This window comes from Perca flavescens, chromosome 14 (assembly GCF_004354835.1).
Source record: "Perca flavescens isolate YP-PL-M2 chromosome 14, PFLA_1.0, whole genome shotgun sequence".
NCBI classification, from domain to species: Eukaryota; Metazoa; Chordata; class Actinopteri; order Perciformes; family Percidae; genus Perca; species Perca flavescens.
The window spans coordinates 4,258,320-4,283,319 of record NC_041344.1 but is presented as its reverse complement, the minus strand read 5'-3'; the positions used below and the strand labels follow the sequence as shown (position 1 = coordinate 4,283,319).

General features: G+C 43.0%; 1 protein-coding gene across 1 annotated transcript in view; it reads left to right on the top strand.

The window, feature by feature from the left end:
• The window catches only part of LOC114568522 (ATPase family AAA domain-containing protein 2), a 48,762-nt gene extending 24,169 nt beyond the window's left edge, over window positions 1-24,593 (top strand). The window contains exons 14-27 of the mRNA XM_028598137.1: window positions 496-655; window positions 2,992-3,082; window positions 3,998-4,312; window positions 5,980-6,094; window positions 7,518-7,704; window positions 10,923-11,108; window positions 13,267-13,402; window positions 15,732-15,928; window positions 20,536-20,695; window positions 21,298-21,420; window positions 22,317-22,382; window positions 23,093-23,428; window positions 24,175-24,315; window positions 24,415-24,593. Coding sequence (XP_028453938.1) covers window positions 496-655; window positions 2,992-3,082; window positions 3,998-4,312; window positions 5,980-6,094; window positions 7,518-7,704; window positions 10,923-11,108; window positions 13,267-13,402; window positions 15,732-15,928; window positions 20,536-20,695; window positions 21,298-21,420; window positions 22,317-22,382; window positions 23,093-23,428; window positions 24,175-24,315; window positions 24,415-24,593 — 2,392 coding nt within the window. The remainder of the gene's footprint in view (window positions 1-495; window positions 656-2,991; window positions 3,083-3,997; window positions 4,313-5,979; window positions 6,095-7,517; window positions 7,705-10,922; window positions 11,109-13,266; window positions 13,403-15,731; window positions 15,929-20,535; window positions 20,696-21,297; window positions 21,421-22,316; window positions 22,383-23,092; window positions 23,429-24,174; window positions 24,316-24,414) is intronic.
• The last annotated feature ends 407 nt before the right edge of the window (window positions 24,594-25,000 follow it).

Below are 25,000 nucleotides of genomic sequence, written 5' to 3'. Positions count from 1 at the left end.
ATACTGCTACCTATAGACATGTCTCTACAGTCTTATTAGGAGTTAAATATCGCCTGATTAGTTATTTTGGAGCTTGTGCAGCTGAAATTGGCTAGAGACGCTCGGTTGCTATATGACAACAACGGCTTTAAGCCGAGTCTTGAGCAGAAAGCAGAGCAGTAGCCTAACATTAACGTTAATCAAAACCTAATTTCCATGTGTCAAACTGTGAAATATATTTGTGTAACATGTCAATAACTGGGTGAATAGAATCCTAAATGTTACTAAAAATGTTACAAAAATCCATCTTTTCTCCGACTCGTAGTATTGTGTGACTAAAAGAACGCAACAACAACCCCCCGCGGTTATTCGTTTTCTGACACAGATGTGACGTCACACTCGAGCTACTAGTCGCGATTACAAGACAAAAAGAACGCACCATAAATCAGCTAACTTCCGTCGAGGACAGCCCTATAGCTTTCATTGTTCTTTTTGTGGCTGACGTCCGTCCTGCAGCTCCATTGTCTCGACGCTCCTGGCTCTGATGGACGGCTTGGACAGCCGCGGCGAAGTCGTCGTCATCGGGGCGACCAACCGCCTGGACTCCATCGACCCGGCACTGCGAAGGCCCGGGCGCTTCGACAGGGAGTTCCTCTTCGGGCTGCCCGACAGAGAGGTGATTCCACATATTCCTCATAATATCTGCACGTTGCAACGGGGCTGCATATACAGTACAGGCCAAAAGTTTGGACACACCTTCTCATTCAAATGAGTTTCCTTTTTATTTTCATGACTATTTACATTGTAGATTCTCACTGAAGGTATCAAAACTATGAATGAACACATATGGAATTATGTACTTAACAAAAAAGTGTAAAATAACTGAAAACATGTCTTATATTTTAGATTCTTCAAAGTAGCAACCCTTTGCTTTTTTATTAATAAGGGAAATAATTCCACTAATTAACCCTGACAAGGCACACCTGTGAATGTAAAACCATTTCAGGTGACTACCTCATGAAGCTCATTGAGAGAACACCAAGGGTTTGCAGAGTTATCAAAAAAAGCAAAGGGTGGCTACTTTGAAGAATCTAAAATATAAGACATGTTTTCAGTTATTTCACACTTTTTTGTTAAGTACATAATTCCATATGTGTTCATTCATAGTTTTGATGCCTTCAGTGAGAATCTACAATGTAAATAGTCATGAAAATAAAAAGGAAACGTATTGAATGAGAAGGTGGGTCCAAACTTTTGGCCTGTACTGTATATACTGTACATTCATCTAAACATTCAGTATTGCTTGTTATCATTTCGGCTTGTTTTAGATCCATCCCAAATCCAGCGTACATGAACAAAATGTCTTAACTTAAAGGGTAAACTACCTTTTTTTTTTCCAGCCTGGACCCTTTTTTCCTATATTTTTGTGTCTAAGTGACTGATGGTATCCAGTATTAAGCATGAACGCTTCAGGCTGCAATGCGCAGTGCTGTGCATCGTCAATTTGGTCCACTAAAAGTTGCAGTTTTTGCCGCTGACAGGCTCAGATTAATATTCTAAGTGTCTGACAACATTATGGAAAGGATCCCTACAGAGATAGACCTTTTAAAACCTCTTTAAGACCTTTCGGTTTAACCAGAAACAGCTCTGAAGTCGCTAGCGCTAAACCCACCAGACTCCATTTATAAAAACAGCCCTTTTAGCGTGTATAGAGCCAACACATTGCCACATGTAAATCGGTAAACTGTGTGTTTTATTTCGTACGGCTTTTCATAGTTTTTATTTTGTTTCTGTCGACTTTGAATGAAGTGTGTTTTACGTTTATTTACATGGAGTCTGGTGGGTTTAGCGAACGCAATTTTGCGGATGTTTTTACGTTTAAAAAAAGGATCTTACTCTTTAACAAGACAAATGTTGGAAAACGATACAAAAATGCAAGAAAACAATTTAAAAACACGATTTTTTTGTAAAAAGTGACCAAAAGAAACTGAAAAAGTGACAAAAAAAAAACTGAAAATGTGACAACAAAAAAAGTGACCAAAAGAAATGGGAAAATTTACCAAAAAACCCTGAAAAAGTGACCAAAAAAACCCCTGAAAAAGTGACCAAAAAAACTGAAAAGTGACAAAAAAATTGAAAAATGTACCAAAAATAAACTGAAAAAATGACCAAAAAAGATGAAAAAGAAGAGGAGGGAGGGAAGGAGGGAAGAAAGAAAGGAAGGAAAGAAGAGGAGGGAGGGAAGGAAGGAAGAGAAGAGAGGGAAGGAAAGAAGAGGAGGGAGGGAAGGAAGAAAGGAAGGAAAGAAGAGGAGGGAGGGAAGGAAGGAAGTGAAGAAACCCTGAAAAAGTGACCAAAAAAACCCTGAAAAAGTGACAAAAAGAAATGGAAAAATGTAGCAAAAATAAACTGAAAAAGTGACCAAAAATAAACTGAAAAAGTGACCAAAAAAAACTGAAAAGTGACAAAAAGAAATGGAAAAATGTACCAAAAATAAACAGAAAAAGTGACCAAAAAAACCTGAAAGTGACAAAAAGAAATGGAAAAATGTACCGAAAATAAACTGAAAAAGTAACCAAAAAAACCTGAAAGTGACAAAAAAAAAACCTAAAAAAGTGACCAAAGGTGACAAAAAATTGTGGAAATTAGCAATTGTTGCTATAACCTGTCTAAGACATATTCTCTTGTTTAACAAGTTTAATGTTTATTTGTGCATTGTCCCTGTTTCAAATAAATCCATTTCCATTCCATTCCATTCCATGCTGGACCAATGTCAGAGATAGTTGTTCCCATCAGCCACTCAGACACAGAAACACAGGAACATAGGGTCCAGGTTGTAAAGAAACAGTAGTTACCCTTGAATGCAGAAAATTAGACACGAAATGTAACTCTCAGAAGTTAAGTTATAAGTTATTTTGTTCCTTTTTTCTATTTTAATTTTATTGTCATTTTGGCGCAAAATGTACACGGTGTCTAAACGAGCGATCTGTTTTCTTTCCGCTTGTGTTTCAGTCTCGTAAAGAGATTCTGAAAATCCACACCAGGCAGTGGAGACCTCGTCCGTCGGAGGATTTTCTGGAAGAGCTGGCCGAGAAATGTGTCGGTAAGAAAGACTGTCTCCATAGCAACAGATGAAAAGAGAAGGATAGGATCCTCCGATATTGTAGATGTACTGTCTATTAGTGGGTAAAAAATCATACACAACAAACAGCAAACTCACATCTTCAGGTTTATTAACCCTTCTGTTGTTCTCGGGTCAAATCGGACCCGTTTACCAAAACTTTCTGTATCACAACGATGACAAAAGAACGCTGAAAAAAGTGAAAAAAGTTCCTTCCTTCTTCCCTCCCTCTTCTTCTTTCCTTCCTTTCTTCTCTTCCTTCCTTCTTCCCTCCCTTCTCTTCTCTTCCTACCTTCCCTCCCTTCTCTTCCTTCCCACCCTCCTCTTCTTTCCTTCCTTCCTTCTCTTCCTTCCTTCCTTCCTTCCTTCCTTCCTTCCTTCCTTCCCTCCCTCCTCTTCTTTCCTTCCTTCCTTCCTTCCTTCCTTCCTTCCCTCCCCCTCCCTCCCTCCTCTTTCCTTCCTTCCTTCCTTCCTTCCTTCCTTCCTTCCTTCCTTCCTTCCTTCCTTCCTTCCCTCCCTCCTCTTCTTTCCTTCCTTCCTTCCTTCCTTCCTTCCTTCCTTCCTTCCCTCCCTCCCACCCTCCTCTTCTTTCCTTCCTTCCTTCTCTTCCTTCCTTCCTTCCTTCCTTCCTTCCTTCCTTCCTTCCTTCCTTCCTTCCTTCCTTCCCTCCCTCCTCTTCTTTCCTTCCTTCCTTCCTTCCTTCCTTCCTCCCTCCCTCCTCTTCTTTCCTTCCTTCCTTCCTTCCTTCCTTCCTTCCTTCCTTCCTCCCTCCCTCCCTCCTCTTCTTTCCTTCCTTCCTTCCGTCCTCTGCGGGACATAAACGAACCTATCGGTCGATCCCTCCAGGCCTCTAGAGGGAGCAGCTAAGAGATTTTCGCTCCCCTTCCCGTCTCCCAGGTTACTGCGGCGCCGACATCCGGGCGGTGTGCACCGAGGCGGCTCTGTGCGCCCTGCGGCGCCGCTACCCGCAGATCTACGCCACCTCCCAGAAGCTGCTCCTGGACGTCTCCTCCATCGCCGTGGGCGGCCAGGACTTCGTGGCGGCCACGAGGAAGATGTCTCCGGCCTCGCGGCGCTGCGCCGCCTCGCCGGCCGAGCCGCTGTCGCCCGTGGTGCAGCCGCTGCTGGGCGGCGCCCTGCGGGACGTCCTGCAGGCTCTGCAGAGGCTGTTCCCGCACGCCGAGCAGGGCACGAAGAGGAAGAGGGAGCCGGGTGAGGAAGGTGTACTTTTTTGTCCCGATTCGCTTCTTTCACCAATACCAGGGTTATAGGTGTTTAGGTGGGTGGTGATGGTGCAGTGGATACTGGCCCATACCTTTGGTGGTGGTGTGGGAGACCCTGGTTCGATTCCCGCTGTGATACATCAACCAATCAATGTGTCACTGAGCAAGACAATTACATTACATTACATTACATGTCATTTAGCTGACGCTTTTATCCAAAGCGACTTCCAATTGCTATATAAGTCAGAGGTAACACCATAGACAGTATATATAATGGACCAATAGACTCCGTTGCTCTGGACGGAGACCAGTGAAGGATATTAGAAGTCACTTTTCCGGTGATCTCTTGCTTTACTGCGCAGCCTCCAACTGAGCTCGAAGACGTAGATGTGACGTGAGCAACGTGTCTGAAAGTGTGAAGTCTTCTGGTAGCTGTGCCGAGAGAAATCTCAATCATTCCCAATCTCACAGAGACGGAGAGTGTAGGTATATGTAAGGAGATAACATAGACACAGGCTAAGTACTGATCACTAACATGCTAGTTAACATTAGTAATTAAACCTAAACAGATAATGGAAGTCCAAACTGCCTGTGAGCTTCTCCTGTACTATACGGTAATTCCTCTACTGTGTGACAGTAAGTCTCGTGGTTATGACCCAATCGTTAGCCTATTTTTATAAAAGCGTTCTGCTACGGAGCCATAACGTGAGCTACAAGGTAATGGAGCCTTTTATACATTGTCGTCTTTCTTTAGAAATAAACAACAGACAAATAGAGTCTTTAAACGCTTCAGATGTAAAGTTATTCTCTGTCAAAGTGACGCCAAAATGAATGGGAGTCAATGGGATGCTAACGGGAGGTGATGGCCAGGTAGCAACAAAATGGCGCCGGAGGAGGTTCGAGTTCTGAAGCGAAGCTAACCCCCCCTTGGGTAACACGCCTCTGGAGCAGTGGGAATCGAACCCAGAGCTCCCACACCAAAGGCATGTGACATATCCACCGCGCCATCACCAACCCCTAGTTGCTCCAGAGGCATGCAACCTCTGATATAAAGCACTTGTAAGTCGCTTTGGATAAAAGCTAGATGACATTTAATGTAATGTGTTTCCTTTAGGATTTTATTTAGCAGTGGGGGCAGGTCTGTCTGAACAACACCCCCTAAATTACAATGTGAGCTGCAGCCAACGGGGGGTTGCATTATGTCGGGGTTAGGGTTAGGGTTAGGGTTAGAGAGCACCAAAAACGGCAAAAAAACATCAAATTCACTGAAAGACTTTGCTCAGATCTAATGACTGTAGTTGGACTTTAGCTGTAAGTTTACTCTTTACGTTTTTTGAGCGTTATATATTATCTGCTCTAGCTTTTCCATCGTTTCAGACCCAGATATGATGATAATATCGGTCCAGAATTATGTCAAATTGTCTTTTTTTAATTTTTTATTGTAAAATATCCCTTTTTTTTTTTTTTTTTTTTTTTTTTTTTTAGGAAAAGACCCCCCTTTAACATATACACAAAAACATATTCAAGTGAATCATTAAAATTCAAAAATACAAAATTAACAACTCCCGATACGTACATGAATCGATGTTTTTTTTGGAGACGCTCCCGATGAAATGAGCTCACGTCTTTTCTAACTGTTGTTTTTCCGCGCGTCAGATCTGACCTCTGGTATCCTTGACGACGACCTGTACGGGGGAGACGATGCCTCCATCACATCCAGCATCTCCGCCCCCTCCACCTCCACGAGCGGACACTTCCTGCACTTCGCCAGGTGAGTCGTCAACATCAGACACTTTGCTGCCCTAACGTGCACATTTTGCAAAGAAAATTCTATTAAAATTAGATTTGTTTTTTTCTCCAACTAGCTCATTTGGGCTAAAATAATTTCAATTTTCCCATCGGGAAAGACCCAAAACTGCTTTTCATAGTTTTATTTTGTTTCTGTCGACTTTGAAAGAAGTGTTTTTTACGATGCTTAAATCACTGTTTATTTACATGGAGTCTGGTGGGTTTAGCGAACGCAATTGACCATAGCAACCGTTACTATGTGAGCAGAGGTCCGACAAACACTGACTCCAAGCAAGATGGTGAAGCGGTGCGCCCACGGCGTTTGTAAATCGGACACTAGATACCCCGAGAGATTGTCTGGAGGATTCATTTGCACTAACGTGTGTACTATCTGGCAGCCTGAAGACTGAAGTTTATAGCCTACATCCCTGACACATGTATTCTATAGTCCTAATAGTAATATACAGGCTTATATTGCAATCTCTTAGGCCTACATGTAGTTGTACCTATATTTAAATAAACACACAGTAGCTGAGTTTATGCAGTGTCTTTTATTTTACTCGTGTTCGTCGGAACGAGGCAACAGCTGAGGGAGAGCGCGTGTCCTCCGCCCCCCGTGCTGGACCCTGTCTCCTGACAGCAGAGGGGCTGGAAAAACAAGCCGAAATAACTCTGTCAATGGTACAAAATAAATCGTTCACGTTCAAGAGAAAACGTTTCATAAATGAGGGCCAACGTGAGCGGATAAAACAGTGTGGACTCCCAGTTAAATGTGAACATTAGGAAGCATCGTCTGCTCAAAGGTAGCTAACGCTAACAGCTAACTAGTTACCGTGTTGTCTAGATCTACTAACTAGAGGCGAGAACACAAATTGGACCAAAGTTATGATTACCATGGATATCGTCGCCAGAATGTTAACCTACTCTCTAAGCTAAGTTTAACGAGCCCTTTAGCTTCAGCCAACATTAGTTAACATGTTAGCTAACGCTAGCTACATTAGCTGCTGTTGTGTTGGGTCTTTGAGCTCCCCAACTTTATTTTTCGTCAGTTTACAACAAAGTCGAACATTTGAATACATCCCTCCACTGCATACTGTAACCCCCTTTTCCTCGATCTAGAGGATATCGCGGAGGTATTGCTCCAAAAAAGGTCACCGACACACACGTGTCAGTGATTGCCATGACCTCTTCCCGTCATGGCAATCTGTCGCGCTGGTCGTGTTTGACCATTTGTTTGTCGGACGTAGCAACAGTAACTAAGGGGGGCGGGGCTTGGCGAAAGGCTAATTTGTCGGATGTTTTTACGTTAAAAAAAACCAAAGGAACAACTATGACAACTATGTAACGGTTGTTACAGGCCTCCATGTGTCACACGCGTCTCACCGCTCTCCTCCCTTATCCTGCAGGAGTGCCGTCAAACACCCGACGTCCCACCGTCCCAGGATGCTCCTGGCGGGGCGTCCCGGTGCCGGTCAAACCTCCCATCTGGCCCCCGCCGTCCTGCACGCTCTGGAGCGCTTCCCGGCCCACAGTCTGGACTCGGCCGTGCTGTTCGGAGCCAGCAGCACCTCGCCGGAGGAAGCCTGCGCCCAGGTGACTGTCCAACTGACTCTTAGGCTTTTAATCTCCACAGGACTGAGCAGTGAGGTCTGGCTGCACCACAGATGCATTCTGGGATAGTGAGCGTGGCGTGAGCGTGGCGTTTCTGCTGCGTGGCGTTTTCTACGTCTTTAAACACCAGAAACGTGTCTGACGCTGTCTGATGTATGTTTCCCATAAACATAAATATATACTGATCTGATTACAGCAAAGACAACGTCGGCAGTATTGACGGCAGAATAGGCTCCAGAATATTTCCTTCTGTATTCATTTTTTTTTTTTTTATTACATTTATATCTGCATTTATATCAAAACCTCGAGACTTTCAAACATCAACATGTCATTTATTAAATGTATTTGTGTCTAAACGACATATAAACATCTTTTCGTATTCTGCTTTGCCTGGAAACACCATACAACAAACCTGTTGTATGGTGTTCTGAGTGAGATCCGGTTCCTGAATGTGTCCTTCCTTCAGTCTCCTGGTGAGCTGGTCAAAATCTGCACAGCTTTCTACGTCACTAGCCGAGACGAGGTGGCTAACCGCAACCGTTAGCATGCATGCTACCTCGTTCTCAATAGCAAAGCACTGCTAGAACACACACCAAGTTCACCTTAATCTACCAAAAGAACTACTTCCATGTGCTCCCTGGTTTAGAAGAAGTCTCCCAGCTGATCCTGCCTTGGAACTGACTGAAGTTGGAGAAACAGCCTTTCTTTTACCGTCTATGGAGCTAGCTGACATGATCTACATCTGAGCTACTGAGCATGTGCGAGTGCAATCAAAGATAGTACAGAAGAAGAAGATGAAAAGAGGTCTCACTCTGTAGCTAAAACAGAGAGCTGAACACAGGGTGAAAAGAGGAGCTGCAGCAATGTGCAGTACCACAAAAATATGGTGTTTTTTTGATAATTAAACCATGTAAACCTCTTCTGATATAACCTCTAAATACAAATTATGAACCTGAAAATGAGCAGAATATGGGAGCTTTAACAATACACATTGTGTGACTTCCTGTTTTTCTTTTGTTGATTTAGTACCCGCTGGGGGATCTCGTGATTAGAGTGAAGTTGCATAATCCAAGTAGAGTCAAATTTAAATTTAAATGGTGGAGACCTGCACTCATGTCACATGTCAAATTCGGTTCGGGGCGACCTCTAGCTCACCCAGTAAGTCCTTTGCAGCGGCCCGGGTTCGAGTCCGACCTGCGGCCCTTTGCTGCGTGTCATCCCCCATCTCTCTCCCACCTTTCCTGTCTATCCACTGTCACTATAAAATAAAAGGGGAAAAAAAGCCCCCCAAAAAAATATCTTGAAATAAAAATTAGATTCAATGCTCCCCTAGACTCGATGAGATTGCATTGCAGCAGACAGCTCAGCTGTCCTTTAGGGACATCTAGTGGTGATGACAGGCAACTGCACACATCTTATTTTAGACAATGTGTTAGGTGTGTTGTAATCTTTTCAACCACAGAACACCAACAACATAAAACATAAACATATGTATTTTTAGAGAAAGAAAAGTCTTTGTGGTTCTGTAACTGTGCTCTTCTCTCGCTGTACGTTTTCAAGCAGCACTTGAAATGTATGTCAGTAACAGAAACATGTACGGTAATGCATCTAAAGACACTAAAATGATAACACAAATCAAGCGTAATTTCAAAATAAAGCGATAAAAAAGTAGCAAAAAGGAGGAAATATGCAGTGTTGTTAATGACTTGTCTGGAAAAAATAAAGGTGAATTAAATGTCAGTAACAGAAACATGTACGGCAATGCATCTAAAGACACTAAAATGATAACACAAATCAAGCGTAATTTCAAAATAAAGCCATAAAAAAGTAGCAAAAAGGAGGAAATATGCAGTGTTGTTAATGACTTGCTTGTAAAAAAAAAAATAGGGCTGCTCCCTCTTAGTGGATTAGTCGACTAATCGGTCGTTTTGGTGTTTAGTAAACTTAGATTTCTTTAGTCCATTAGTCATGTTTGATGCTTTTTTTTCACGCTGAATGACTTATTTTCCAAGAAACGTACGAGCACATCTCTGGTAAACACAAGAATTAAAGTGGTGCTTTTGGCGCGACTCAGATTTACAGATCTGTCGATTAAATCAACTCATCAGTTAGTTAATAATTAGTCGGTACAATTAAATGAGTGTTAGTCGACTAAGAAGTTCTTCAATTCAATTCAATTCAAATTTAGTGCAATATCACCACACGACATGGTCTCAGAACACTGTACAACAGGGAATTAAGTAAAAAATTAGGATTAAAATACAAAATACATCCAAAATCATTGCAGCTGTACGCACACACACACACAGACATAAAAACAAATTTAAAAAGTGGTACAAGGGTAAAAACAGAAGATAGAGATAGTCATCTTTCACCTCCGCAACATCGCCAAAATCAGACCCTCTCTCACACCCCCCGCTGCTGAAAGACTCATTCACGCCTTCATCTCCTCCCGACTGGACTACTGCAACTCACTTCTCCTCGGCATCAGCTCTACCAACATCAACCGACTCCAACTGGTCCAGAACTCAGCCGCCCGCCTCATTACCCGCTCCAAATCCTGGCACCACATCACTCCAGTCCTAAAACAACTCCACTGGCTTCCTATCTCCCAACGGATCACCTACAAAATCCTGGTCCTCACCTACAAAGCTCTCCACCATCTGGCCCCCTCATACCTTACTGACCTCCTCTCCCCCTACCAACCCTCACGGTCCCTCAGATCCACCTCAGCCGGTCTCCTCTCCATCCAAAAGTCCAAACTCCGCAGTTTTGGGGACAGAGCATTCTCCAGAGCAGCTCCCAGGCTCTGGTACTCCCTCCCCCAAGAGATCCGCACCTCTGAGTCCCTCACCATCTTCCAGTCCCGCCTCAAGACCCATCTCTTCAACTCTGCCTACCCATAGCCCCCCCCCCCCCCCTCCATTTTTCATCTGAATCTTGTTTTGTTCTACTTGTTTTGTTTTGTTTTGTTCTACTTGTTTTGTTATGTTTTTAATCTACCCTGCCCTGTAAAGCGACTTTGAGTCCATGAAAAGCGCTATATAAATTCAATTTATTATTATTATTATTATAGTAATTGTCCATAATGTTTGGAAAAGAGAATTGTTTTGAGTTTTGATTTAAAAGTGGCGAGTTGTGGTGCTCGAGCCCTAGTAAAAAATAAAGGTGAATAAAATGTTGTTGTCCCCCTCCCTCAGGTGTTCTGCGAGGCCAAACGGACATCTCCCAGCATCCTCTACATGCCCCACATCCAGCAGTGGTGGGACACTGCCGGGTCCTCGCTGAGGGCCTCCTTCCTCAGCCTGCTGGGCAGCATCCCCTCCCTCTCCCCCATCCTCCTCCTCGCCACCTGCAGTGTCCCCCGACAACAGCTGGACCCAGAGGTGAGCAGCTGGACCGAACACCACCCCCCCCACGGGGTCTTTCCCCTTCATTTTGAATGGGGGGTAACAAATTACAATTACTCACGTTACTGTGATTGAGTAGTTATTTGTGTCCTTTTACTTTTTAAGGTAGTTTTGTAAGTAAGTGAAGTTTATTTCTATAGCACATTTTTAAAAAAGCGAATTAGCTCAGTACTTCCAGAAAAATGTGGAGTTTTTTTATTTATTTAATGTCAAGTTGTCTTAATAAGGACACTCCAAAGAAATGTAATGTTTTAACCATTTTTTTTTCACTTTTTTCAATGTTTTTTTTTTCACTTCTTTTCAATTTCTTTTGTGACTTTTTTTTAAAACAAGTTTTTGTCGCCTTTGGCGATGTTTTTTTTTTTTTTTAAACTGCGGTTTGATGAAAACACCCTGCTTTTTTTTCTTCTTTTTTTTTTAACTTTATTTCAAAAAATTGTTTACAGATATTCAGTCATCGCAATACGTAAACAAATAAGATACAAAAAAATATACACATAATATAATATGAAAGTAAAAATAAAAGTAATAGTCTAAACCGAGGGAAATAAAAGAGACAGACTTTCAAAAATCGTTATAATATTCACGTAATAATATTTTATATATATATATATAATAATAATAATAATAATAATAATAATAATAATAATATAGACAACAGGAGCACTTACACAAAGAAATTTCAGATAATATCAGATATTAAGATAGCTTTCTTATTGGTTACCAACTTAAGAGACTCAAAGTAAATGTCAGATTCAACCACCAACACGCTGCTTTTCGATGAAGTTCACGTCGCGTAATTACGTCACTTCATAACATCACTTCATAACGTTCCCATGGCAACATGCTAAGATATATTATGGGACTTTTTTGCAACGAAAATGCGGGGATTATGAAATCAGGCAAGCACCGCATATTTAGCGCGGAAATCGTCAATTTATGCGGCGAAAGTGCAGCTCCCCTCCCGCATAAATATGCAGACTTTTGCTGATTATACGTTAAATTATGCGATCGCATAATCGCGTTTTTCTGGAGGGGACTGGTTAGCCACAGGGTGATAAAATAAAAATAAAACACACTTACAAATCAGTGATTTAGACTAAAACGACATTGAAAGACAAACACTTAATTACAAACATAGCAGGATAAGACAATTAAAATGCCGGGAAGGCCAAATGTAAAAAGGTGAGTTTTGAGCCTGGCTATGAATATCACAATTGAAGGGGCATAAAATGTGTACTTTTATTTATATATTTATACTTTTATTAAAGTAACTAAAAAGGGTCGGTAACACTTTACTTGAAGGTATCGACATAACTATGACATGACACTGTCATGAACGTTTCATAAACTTTATAAACAAGTCATGAACGTTTATGACTTCTGTCATTATGTGTCATTTGGTTTTTGTCATGACAAGTTGTCTTGATTATGACGAGTTGACATTAACCAAAGTGACATTGCCAGAAGTTGTCTTGGTCATGACAAGTTGACATTACATTAGTTTGGGATGTCTTTGTCATGACAACTTGACATAATGGCATCTTATTTAATGTCAACGTTGTCTTAAAAAGGACACTCCAAAGAAATTTAATGTTTGAACAATTTTTTGTCACTTTTTTCGATGTTTTTTTTTCACTTCTTTTCAATTTCTTTTGTGACTTTTTTTTTTAAACAAGTTTTTGTCACCTTTGGCGATGTTTTTTTTTTGTGACTTTTTCCCAATTTTTTCGGTTTTTCTTTCAAACTGTTCTCTCTTTGTGTCGTCTTCCCGTCGACCGTGCAACTTTGTGTTTTTCTGGGTCGAAATTTCAACATTTTGTTCTTTCTCTACTTTTTTTTCGATGTTTTTGTCGATGTTATTCAAAACATTCTGTCACTTTTTTTGGCGTTTTTCTAAATTATGTTTTTGTCACCTTTGGCAATGTTTTTTGGTGACTTTTTCCGATTTTTTTGGTCACTTTATTTCAGCGTTTTTGTAGCTTTTTCCAACATTTGTCACTTTTTTCAACGTTCTTTCGTCGTAGTTCTGATAGAGAACGTTTTTGTAAACGGGTCAGATTTGACCCAGAGGACAACAGGAGGGTTAAACCTTTTATTTCGAGCTGATGTCTACCTCTCGTTCCCTCCTCAGATTCAGCTTCTCTTCCGGGAGGAGTACGGCGAGTTCTACACCGTCGGCGTTCCCATGCGGCTGGAGAGGACCGACTTCTTCCGGGACCTCATCCTGAACCAGGCGGCAGAGCCTCCGCCCTCCACCAAAAGAGCACGTATGTGACTCCGTCTCGTTGTTCTCTTTCGTCTAAACCAAAATTTCGGGCTGTTTTGCTCCCAAGGGATTGTTTACACCTGTAACTTTGATTCAGATCAACCTGTATAAAGTCTGAGAGTCCGGACCAGAACGAGGCAGGTGTGAAATCCCCCTTCAGAGGACTAAAACCACGACATGAAGTGTAAAGGCTAAAACATGAAATAAATGCTGTTGTATATCAGTCCCTCCAGAAAAACGTGATTATGCGATCGAATAATTCAATGCATAATCAGCCAAAGTCTGGATATTTATGCGGGGGGTGCGCATTTTTTCAAATACTCTGCACTTTCGCCGCATAAATTGCCGATTTCCGCGCAAAATATGCGGGGCTTGCATGTAGTGTTAATTTTGTCACCTATTTTTAATTTAGTCTTAGTCTTGTGCCAACATTTTTTGTTAGTCAAGTTTTAGTCGACTAAAAGTCTCGCCATTTTAGTCAAAACATTTTAGTCTTTTTTTAAAGAAATTATTTCTGAAAACCATTTCAGTCAAATAGTTATAAAAATAAATAAATGCTTCTAAAGTTATATAAATATTGAGCCTCTTCCTTATTTCACCAGTAACTGACAAAAACAACCACTGCATGGGGAAAGGATATTTTACAATAAAATAAATGCATCACAAAACTGGCGAGGCGTATTTCAAGTGAACGCAACGTGTTGTTTTTCAGACAACGACAGATGCAGACTGTCGTACGTCTCGTGTTGGAAATAGAGACAAACCTTTACACCGTTTAGCTGTCAGCGTTTTAACTGTGTTAAATCCAGCTGCTAGCTAATGGTATGCTAACGTTACCTGCTGCCAAGTGTAGTGTTAACTAGCTAACGGTATGCTAACGTTACCTGCTGCCAAGTGTAGTGTTAACTATCTAACGGTATGATAACGTTACCTGCTGCCAAGTGTAGTGTTAACTAGCTAACGGTATGCTAACGTTACCTGCTGCCAAGTGTAGTGTTAACTAGCTAACGGTATGCTAACGTTACCTGCTGCCAAGTGTAGTGTTAACTAGCTAACGGTATGATAACGTTACCTGCTGCCAAGTGTAGTGTTAACTAGCTAACGGTATGCTAACGTTACCTGCTGCCAAGTGTAGTGTTAACTAGCTAACGGTATGCTAACGTTACCTGCTGCCAAGGTGTAGTGTTAACTAGCGCCCCGTGCAACAATGTTTCCGTTGACTCTAACGTGCGTTTAGGAGCATCAGAGAGAAGCGCAGGCTATTCGGTCCGGTAGATACCGGTCGTTAGGGCACCTGTCGTTGCCGTAGCACCGGGTCTCGGTAACAGCTGAATATTCTATCTCATGATAAAAAAGTGGAGACAATTGTAGACGAAAATGAAGAGAGATTTTATCTTAGTTTTTATTTTATGCAAAACATTTTAGTCTTGTCTTTTTTCGTCAACAATAATGCTTGTTCATTTAGTCTTAGTCAGCGTTTTTGGACATTGGCGAAGTCTCGTCATCGTCTCGTCTTAGTCATGGAAAAAAAAAAGGTCGTTGACGAACATATTTAGTCTCGCCTCGTCTGACGAAATTAACACTACTTGCATGATTTCATAATCTCCGCATTTTCGTTGCAATAAAGTCACATACTGTATATCTTAGCAGAAAGTTGAAAAATGTTGCGTTTACTTCACACGAGAGCAGCCATTTCCCTCTGTTGCCATGGGAATGTTATGGAATGACGTAAATACGGGATGTGAACTTCATCGAAAAGCACTTTTTTTTCTCTGTTTCATCAAACCGCAATATTTGAAAGTTCCCGCAATTTCATTGCATAAAATTTCATAAATATCCCGAATATTCCATCGCACTTTTTTAAGAAAACGTGCCGCATAATCAATAATCAAAACTCTTTTTCATTCTCATTTTTCTGGAAGGACTGACATTAGGGCTGTGCAATTAATCGAAATGTAATCGAGATCATGATTTCGGCTCCCCATGATCACAAAAACAGAAGAATCGAGAAAAACAATTATTCAGCTCATTACGTTTTGCAAGTAAACTCTTATTTTGTCTTGTGTTCTGAAGGAAAAAATAAAGTTTAAAAAGGAAAAGTTTAAAGGCAAAGGTGTTTGTTATTTTGTACTGTTGATTTATGTAACTTTTTCCACTGTTTTTTAAGTTCAATAATTGCAACACCTTTCCAGAAGTCAACGAGTAATCATGTTTAAATTATCGTGATTTCAATATTGACCGAAATAATCGTGATTATATATTTTTTCCATAATCGAGCACCCCTAACTGATATGTATTATTTTCTTTGGGGGGCGTGGTCCACCTCTCAGTGACTCAGGCCATGGAGATCCTTCCCCTGGCTCCCCTGCCTCCCCCCCGCCAGCTGCCCGAGCATGACCGCCTCCATCTGGAGGAGCAGGAGGAGGACGTCCTGCGGGAGCTCCGCCTCTTCCTGCGCAACGTAACCGAGCGCCTGAGTCTGGACCGCCGCTTCAAGGCCTTCACCAAACCGGTCGACATCGAGGAGGTGAGGGGTTATTTACTAAACCTGCAGGAAACAAGCCTCGAATTAAAGAATTCTCAGTCGACCAACGCTCGCACGATTTTGCCGACCGATTGATTAGTTCAGTGGTTCCCAACCTGGGGCAAATATCACAGGGGGGGGCGCGAGTCTTTATCTGGTTTGAGGTAGAGGTAAAAAAATTATATTTGCCCATTTAGGCCTAAAACGCCTGCTAAAAAAGGCCTTCTTTGCCTAAGTACTTTTCTGTAACCCCCTCCCAAAACCTAAGGGTTTCCAGAAATATTTGTCAAAATTTGTCAAAGCCTACTAAAATCTTAATTTCTCAGGCTCTATAGCAGATAAAAACATGGAATAAAAAGCATTTGAGAGCTTACTTCTTTGGCTTTCAACTTGACTGACTTGCTTGGCCATAATCTTCAAATGCATTTAAAAAAAAAATCTATAGACAACAAAAATATCAAGAATATTTTGAAAATCAGTACAGATCCGTTTTTATTTCATTATTTCATACTTTTGAGGTACCAAAGTGACAAGTGAACATCACTGATACAAAGTTATAGAAAAAAACCCAAAACAAAACAGAGGGTTACTTCTTCTTTACATAACAATTACATATGAATTTATGTTAATTTTGTTTCTTGTATTATTTGGATTGAACTTTGAATAAAAGCGTCTAAGAAATCATAACAAAATCCCTATGCATCTCTGTCACTCACCCCAAGAATATTTCAGCCAATCACAGTACATATAATTGGCCATGTGCCTTGAAAAAGACGACACCGCTCAAAATGACGCAGATGCGTGATCAGGTCTTAAAGGTAAATACACACAGATGTGTGATCCGGTTTGAATGGGTTAAACAAATTATGATAATACACTAGAATATAAAATATATACAAAAGTCTGTATGAAAACTATATATTTTGTTGTATCCTCGTTTTTTCCTGCTGCCACGGCATCACTATATTAATTAATTATATAATTAACTATATAAATGTAGTTAATTAACCATCTGTAAAACTGAGTTTCTCCACAATTAATCCTGCAAAAGCACCACTTTAAATCTTGTGTTTACCATAAATGTGCTCAGAAGTTTCTTGGAAATGAGTAATCAAGCATGAATAAGCGTAAAAAATGACTAATCTACTAAAGAAATCTTAGTCGACTAAGACCAAAACGGCCGATTAGTCGACTAATCGACTAAGAGGTGGCAGCCCTAATTGACAGAAAACCCCGTCGATATGATCAGTCGCGTCTCCGAGGTCCAAAAAACTGCCACAGAAGAGACCAAAAAGACGAGAGGAGACGAGACGTAATACATCTCTATAACATCAGGCGGAGCTAATCTGTATTGTCGCCCAAGAAATGAAAACCGGCAGCTGATTGGACGAACGCGTCACATGGGGTTTGTTTTCTCCGGAAATTCAAAGCCAGACTGTCATGGCGGCCGTTCAGAATACGATATTTCATATTGGACTAAAATAGTTCACTGAAACGTGTTTCTGGAAACATTTTAAGTGAGAAATAGGCTGTGTGAGTGTGTGTGTGTGTGTGTGTGTGTGTCTCTGTGTGTGTGTGCAGTTGCTGAATCTGTCTTCATTTCAGCTCAACAAAGGTCAGTTTAACAGATTTTCATCAGATTTTGAGAGTAGAGGTAAAGCGATTAATCGGTTTTGCTGATTAATCGTCACCGATAGTTGATTGGTGGAACTATCGTCATCGGCAAAATCCATACCGATATAAATATTGAAGTCATTAAACTATTGACTTCTATCTATTTATTTCATTTAACATGTTTTCATGGTTCAATACAGGTTTTTTTTATTTTTATAATAAAGTTCAGCACTGTTTTACTTGGAGTGTCATGTTTTTATCCAGTATGAAGTCTAAATACTATTGGTCGATTAATCGGTTATCGGCAAATACGGCCCAACCTAGCTATCGGTATCGGTAAAATCCACTATCGGTCGACCTCTATTTGAGAGACTCTAGTCACCTCATTCCGCTCGTCATTTCCGGGTGAGTCCCGAACATGTCCGGTCGGCCAAAATGAACGCCGACAGCCCCCCAGACTGACACCGAACAGACCCGAGTCACTGACCTCGCCAGACTGTCCCACGGCCGATAATCGGCCTGATGTGTCCCGGCCCTTAGACATGAGTAGGGGGGGCGCCGAGGAAAAAAGGTTGGGAACCACTGGATTGGTTGATTTTTCTTTGAACATTTATTAAAACAAGACCCTTGACAAGGCGTCTCACACAACATGGTACAGAAACGGGTAGTACTGACATGTACTTATATACCCAATAATCGACCTGCTACTACGAACACACAGGATGTGAGAGGTTGCCTTCCTAATTAACACGCCTCCGGTTGTAATTCAACATAGAACTAAGTCATACAGTATTCGGCAATGGAATAGTGTTCCATTGCCGAATACTGTATGACAGGCGACCATCTCTCTAAATAAGGAACCATCCTGATTTGTAGTTTTGTTATACTTAGTTAGTTATACTTTCCATACAGTTGACAGCTTTGACTCTTTGGGACCACTGGTCTAGGGTGGGTGGGTTTTCTCCCAACCATCTTAAATGTATTTTCCCTAAAATGAATCTCTGTGGTTCAACTAATATGTTCAACCCCAATATCTCCCCAATTACTCTCATTACCTCCTTCCAGTATATTTGTATTTTTGGGCAGTCCCAGAAGATGTGTGAGAAATCCCCAATTACTCAACACCCTCTCCAGCACAGGGGGCTAGACCTCTTGTCGTAGCCATATATTACAAAGGGTGTTTTGAAATACCGCATTCTCACTTTCCAGGCAAATTCCCTGCAATTTGGACTATTTAGGCATTTATCGATTAGTTGATTTGAATCCAAAGATCTGTGAAACAGAGTTTTTTTTCTACTAAGAATCATGTGAAAGCACCATTTTAACACTCTTGTGTTTACCAGAGATGTGGTCAGAAATTTCTTGGAAATAAAAAATATGTATCAGGTGCAGATTAACGACATATTTTAATTAAAAACACTCGGCTTAGTTAGTTCTTCCCATAGAGTTCACTCGGCCATTCACTGGTCAATGGCGCCGCCTGGTGGTCAGGAGTGCAACTGATCCGATCTGAGCCCGACCGGGTTCGGACAGATATAGCTACAGACACAAAGACACAGACACACGCAGACATAGCTACAGACACACACAGACATAGCTACAGACACAAACACAGACACACACAGACATAGCTATAGACACACACACAGACATAGCTAAAGACACAAACACAGACACACACACAGACATAGCTACAGACACAAACAGACACACACACAGACATAGCTACAGACAGACATACACACAGACATAGCTACAGACACAAAGACGCAGACATAGCTACAGACACACACACAGACATAGCTACAGACACAAACACAGACATAACTACAGACACAAACAGACACACACACAGACATAGCTACAGACACAGACACACACACAGACATAGCTACAGACACAAAGACACAGACACACGCAGACATCGCTACAGACACACACACAGACATAGCTACAGACACAAACACAGACACACACAGACATAGCTATAAATACACACAGACATAGCTGCAGACACAAACACAGACATAGCTATGGACACACACAAACACACACAGACATAGCTACAGACACACAGGCATAGCTACAAACAGACATAGCTACACACAGACATAGCTACAAACACACAAACAGACATACCTACAGACACACACAAACACATACAGACATAGCTACAGACACAAAGACACACACACACAGACATAGCTACAGACACACACAAACACACACAGACATTGCTACAGACACACACACAGACATAGCTACAGACACACACAGACACAAACACAGACACACACACAGACATAGCTATAGACACACACAGACATAGCTACACACACAGACACACACAGACACAAACACAGACACACACACAGACATAGCTATAGACACACAGACATAGCTACACACACAGACACACACAGACATAGCTCCAGACACACACATACACACAGGCATAGCTACAGACAAACACACACAGACATTGACACACATAGACATAGCTTCAGACACACACAGACATAGCTACAGACACACACACAGACATAGCTACAGACACACACACAGACATAGCTTCAGGCACACACAGACATTGCTACAGACACACACACAGACATAGCTACAGACTAAACTTAATGAGTTGCAGAGTAGATATACATACCGTAATGTCAGAAACAAACTCAGTCAAATAACCCAATTGAATAAGATGTGAGGAGGGGTATGACTGGAGGAGGAATATATGTGACATACTGTGCAGTAGTTTCATTTATTAATAACATTAGGCCTTTTAGGGAAGTGCACCATACTCCTTTTTACTGTAGTCTATTTACTGTGTCTGTTATGTGTTAGTAATGCTGTAGATGTCTGGTTCAATGTGTTTGTTGTGGATTATGTGTCAGTATGCCTGTACTACACGACAAATGGCCTCTCGGGTACATTCAAGTTTTCTAAGTCTAAGTCGTCCTCCCTTCCTTCCCTTCTTCCTTTCCTCCGTCCAGGTCCCGGACTACATGTTGGTGATCAAGAAGCCCATGGACTTCTCCACGCTGCTGACCAACATCGACGAGCAGAAGTACGTCACCGTCGGCGAGTTCATGTCGGACGCCGACCTCATCTGGCAGAACGCCCTCGAGTACAACCCGGACAGCGACCCCATGGGTGAGACCAGCTACGAAGGTCCTTGCACAACTTGCACAAATTTGGAGCTTTAGAGCCGAATTGATGAATTTCGTCAATTTGATCAACAGACAATGAATCAGCTGCAATTCTCAGTCAATTCAATTCAGTTTCTTTATGAAAGGGGACAGTGCAAATTAATAAAACGCATGATTTTTACATGGGTTAAAAATGCCTCAATGTTAATAGGTTTGAAGAATTCATGTTTTAATAGTTTATATATTTTACTATTTTGTGTGTAACTGTGTGTGTGTGTGTGTGTGTGCGCGTGCACGCGTGTGTGTGTCTGCGTGTGTGTGTCTGGTGTGTGTGTGTGCGCATGGGTGCATGTGTGTGCTTGTGTGTCTGTGTGTGTGTGTGTGTCTGCGCGCGTGTGTGTGTCTGTGCGCGTGTCTGCGTGTGTGTGTGTCTGCTTGTGTGTGTGTACGTGTCTGCGTGTCTGTGTGTGTGTGTATATGTATATATGTTTGTGTGTGCATTTGTGTGTCTGCATGTTTATGTGTGTGTGCGCGCGCTTGTGTGTGTTTGTGTGTGTGTCTGTGTGTGTGTCTGTGCGTGCGCGTGCGTGTGTGTGTGTGTGTCAGACCGCAATATCCGTCACCGTGCGTGCGCCCTAAAGGACACGGTGCGCGCCATCATCCGAGACGAGCTGGACAAAGACTTTGAGAGAGTCTGCGAGGAGGTCAAGGAGTCGCGCATCAAGAGAGGTGACACTTCTTCTTCTTCTTCTGTCCCCTCGTGTCTGTTGTGTGTGTGTGTGTGTGTGTGTGTGTGTGTGTGCGTGTGCGTGTGTGTGTGTGTGTTTGTCAGATGAAGTGATCATCATCAACACGGACACTGTTGAATCAAATCAGTCTCTAACATCTAACCCAACTGTGGCAAAGAGCTTCTCTATTCTTAAAGGTCCCAGTATTAGAGGACCACTAAGGTCTATATAAAAGAGACTTCAGATACAGTATTAGAGGACCACTAAGGTCTATATAAAAGAGACTTCAGATACAGTATTAGAGGACCACTAAGGTCTATATAAAAGAGACTTCAGATACAGTATTAGAGGACCACTAAGGTCTATATAAAAGAGCCTTCAGATACAGTATTAGGGGACCACTAAGGTCTATATAAAAGAGACTTCAGATATAGTATTAGGGACCACTAAGGTCTATATAAAAGAGACTTCAGATACAGTATTAGAGGACCACTAAGGTCTATATAAAAGAGACTTCAGATACAGTATTAGGGACCACTAAGGTCTATATAAAAGAGACTTCAGATACAGTATTAGAGGACCACTAAGGTCTATATAAAAGAGCCTTCAGATACAGTATTAGGGGACCACTAAGGTCTATATAAAAGAGACTTCAGATACAGTATTAGGGACCACTAAGGTCTATATAAAAGAGACTTCAGATACAGTATTAGAGGACCACTAAGGTCTATATAAAAGAGACTTCAGATACAGTATTAGGGGACCACTAAGGTCTATATAAAAGAGACTTCAGATACAGTATTAGGGGACCACTAAGGTCTATATAAAAGCATCCAAAGAGCACCATGTCATGGGACCTTTAACTCCAAACTGAGTTTTGTACGTGTTGTTTTTCAGCATCTCTCTGCGGGCCGGAGGGCAGTTCGGAGGAGGCCTGCAGCTCGGCCAGAAACAGCCCTGGACGTAAGTCAGCCAAGGATCAGATGTTATTAGTTTTCTCCGATAATCTCTTTTACTGCTGACGCCTATGTGGTGAGAAACACAACACCACCACCGAGTCAACTGACCTCCTCCTATAATGTAAATGTACTGTTCTTATATAGTGTTTTTCTAGTCTCAACGACTACTCAAAGCGTAGTCGAGAAGTCACATTTTTGTTTTTCATTTGGAGGCCACAGTTCTGAGACAACAGGGTTTTAAAGGGGATAACAGAGAGATGGAGAGAGAGAGAGCGAGAGAGAGGGGGAGTGAGAGGGAGAGAGAGAGAGGGAGAGAGAGAGGAAGGGAGAGAGAGAGGAAGGGAGAGAGAGAGGGAGAGAGAGAAAGAGGGAGGGAGAGAGAGCGAGAGAGAGAGATGGAGAGAGAGAGAGCGAGAGAGAGAGGGAGAGAGAGAAAGGGAGAGAGAGAGATGGAGGGAGAGAGAGAGCGAGAGAGAGAGTGAGAGAGAGTGAGGGAGGGAGAGAGAGAGGGAGAGAGAGAGAGCGTAGGATGACGCAGCTTCAGCAGTAACGAGGGCGAGAGTGGAGATGAAAAGCCGAAAGTCAAGAGTAGAAGACGAGCGGGATCAAGTGGCGAGAAGACGAGGTTTGATTTCACTCCGTCCTTCACTCAGCGCTGTTTCTAACCCCCCACCCCTCCATCACCCTCCCTCCTCCTCTCGCTTCTCTTTGCAGCTCGCAAGAAAAAACGCCCCAAACAGCCGAGAAAATCCAAGTGGAGCACCGGAGTCATCAAGCAAACCAAGAAGAAGAAGAAGAACTCGGGCCCGGAGGAAACAAGCGCACCCAACGGCGCCTCGGCTCACCCAAGCTCGTCCGCCTCGCCGTCCGAGAGCAGCGATGATCACGGGGAGCACCCGAACTCAGCCGCCGCCGCCGCGAACGGGTTCCACCGCGACTTCTTCAGCGGCGTCTCGGGTATCCAGAACGTCGGAGTCCTCGCGAACGGGTGCCGCCGAACTCCCCCGAACCCGAACGCCGTGGCGAACGGGGTTGGTTTTAGAACAACAGGTCGGTACGTCTTTACGGGACGCCCCTCTGAGCCGCGGAGTTGAACCGCCAAACCTTCGCGGGCGGCAGCGTGAGCGGCTCCGCGGATGGAAAGTTAAAGTGTGCAAAACAGGGAGCGAAAGGAAAGCCGCTAGTTCTGTGTCTTCAGCTGCTTCTGTGTCTTCAGCTGCTTCTGTGTCTTCAGCTGCTTCTGTGTCTTCTGTGTCTTCAGCTGCTTCTGTGTCTTCTCTGTCTTCAGCTCTGTGTCTTCAGCTTCTGCTTCTGTGTCTTCTGTGTCAATTCAGCTTCAGTGTCTTCAGCTGCTTCTGTGTCTTCTGTGTCTTCAGCTGCTTCTGTGTCTTCAGCTGCTTCTGTGTCTTCTGTGTCTTCTGCTTCTGTGTCTTCAGCTGCTTCTGTGTCTTCAGCTGCTTCTGTGTCTTCTGTGTCTTCAGCTGCTTCTGTGTCTTCTCTGTCTTCAGCTGCTTCTGTGTCTTCAGCTGCTTCTGTGTCTTCAGCTGCTTCTGTGTCTTCTGTGTCTTCAGCTGCTTCTGTGTCTTCAGCTGCTTCTGTGTCTTCAGCTGCTTCTGTGTCTTCAGCTGCTTCTGTGTCTTCTGTGTCTTCAGCTGCTTCTGTGTCTTCAGCTGATTCTGTGTCTTCTGTGTCTTCAGCTGCTTCTGTGTCTTCTACTTCTGAGCTACTACTTTTCACGCAGATGCTAAAGTAACAAACTGAACAATAAGCCCCAGTGTAAACCTCTCCTTCCTCAGCGGAGCGGAGCAGCTGTGAGACCAGAGCCAACATGGCCGCCCTGGAGCAGATGCAGCTGTTCAACAGAGCCGGCCGCCTGGACATCCTGGAGGGGGAAACGCCACTTCTGGTGTCTTCTACTTCTGAGCTACAAACTGAGGGTAAAGAACAATAAGCCCCAGTGTAAACCTCTCCTTCCACACACACAACCACACACAGCTGTGAGACCATGGTAAACTGAGGGTGAGTCCACTGGGCAGATGCTCCTGTTCAACAGGCCTACTGGCCTGGTTCATCCCTGGGTCAGATCTACTGGCGGGTTCATGCCCTGGGTCAACTGACAGGCGTGGTTCATGCTCCTGGGTCAGACCTACTGGCCCCACACATGCTCCTGGGTCACACCTACTGGCCATGGTTCATGCTCCTGGGTCAGATCTAAAGGCGGGTTCATGCTCCTGGGTCAGATCTACTGGCGTGGTTCATGCTCCTGGGTCAGACCTACTGGCGAGGTTCATGCTCCTGGGTCAGATCTACTGGCGAGGTTCATGCTCCTGGGTCAGACCTACTGGCGTGGTTCATGCTCCTGGGTCAGACCTACTGGCGTGGTTCATGCTCCTGGGTCAGGTCTACAGGCGAGGTTCATGCTCCTGGGTCAGATCTACTGGCGTGGTTCATGCTCCTGGGTCAGGTCTACAGGCAAGGTTCATGCTCCTGGGTCAGATCTACTGGCGAGGTTCATGCTCCTGGGTCAGATCTACTGGCGAGGTTCATGCTCCTGGGTCAGATCTACAGGCGAGGTTCATGCTCCTGGGTCAGATCTACAGGCGAGGTTCATGCTCCTGGGTC